At 43.2% G+C, this 570-nt stretch overlaps 1 protein-coding gene across 1 annotated transcript in view; it reads left to right on the top strand.

The window, feature by feature from the left end:
* Positions 1-570, top strand: part of CDK12 (cyclin-dependent kinase 12) — a gene marked incomplete at its 3' end in the record, with an annotated part of 27,113 nt that overhangs the window by 6,854 nt on the left and 19,689 nt on the right. The window contains exon 2 of the mRNA XM_010285028.1: positions 412-570. This exon is cut by the window's right edge and continues 744 nt beyond it. Within this exon, the coding sequence (XP_010283330.1) occupies positions 412-570 (159 nt within the window). The remainder of the gene's footprint in view (positions 1-411) is intronic.

Below are 570 nucleotides of genomic sequence, written 5' to 3' on the forward strand. Positions count from 1 at the left end.
GTCATATTTTATCTGTTGTTTCCTTTAAAGTTGTACATAATTACTGTGAAAGATTCATAAACTGCCAGCTCATGCTCTTGACTGAAGTCTTCTGTTTAGTGAATGCATCTGTGATCTTGTCTTTACATTGAGGCTTGTCCAATCTTGATCCTTCGTTCCTGTCTTAACAGTATGATTGTGAGCTTAGTCCTAACATTGGAAGGCTGGATGATGACCTGAAACTTGTACTGCTTTAGTCAATAAACTCGTTTCATAGCTTTAGTCTCTCCTGACAGATGTTACGGACTCTCTGAACTTAGTTGGCAAATAATGGATTTGAATTACTTTCAAAGAGGGCTGTTGATGTTGGTGAGTAGCTCAGAGGTTGAGAGATGCTTCGTTTCATTTATCTTCTCCCCGTTCTCTCCACAGGAAGTCTGTGAAGTCCCGAAGCCGAAGTCCTGGGTATTCAAGACACTCATCATCCCACAGTAAAAAGCAGAGGTCTGGGTCACGCAGTCGCCATTCCAGTATATCACCGACAAGGCTACCGCTGAACTCCAGTCTGGGGGCAGAACTCAGCCGGAAGAA

This window comes from Phaethon lepturus, unplaced genomic scaffold (assembly GCF_000687285.1).
Source record: "Phaethon lepturus isolate BGI_N335 unplaced genomic scaffold, ASM68728v1 scaffold25554, whole genome shotgun sequence".
Lineage (NCBI taxonomy): Eukaryota > Metazoa > Chordata > Aves > Phaethontiformes > Phaethontidae > Phaethon > Phaethon lepturus.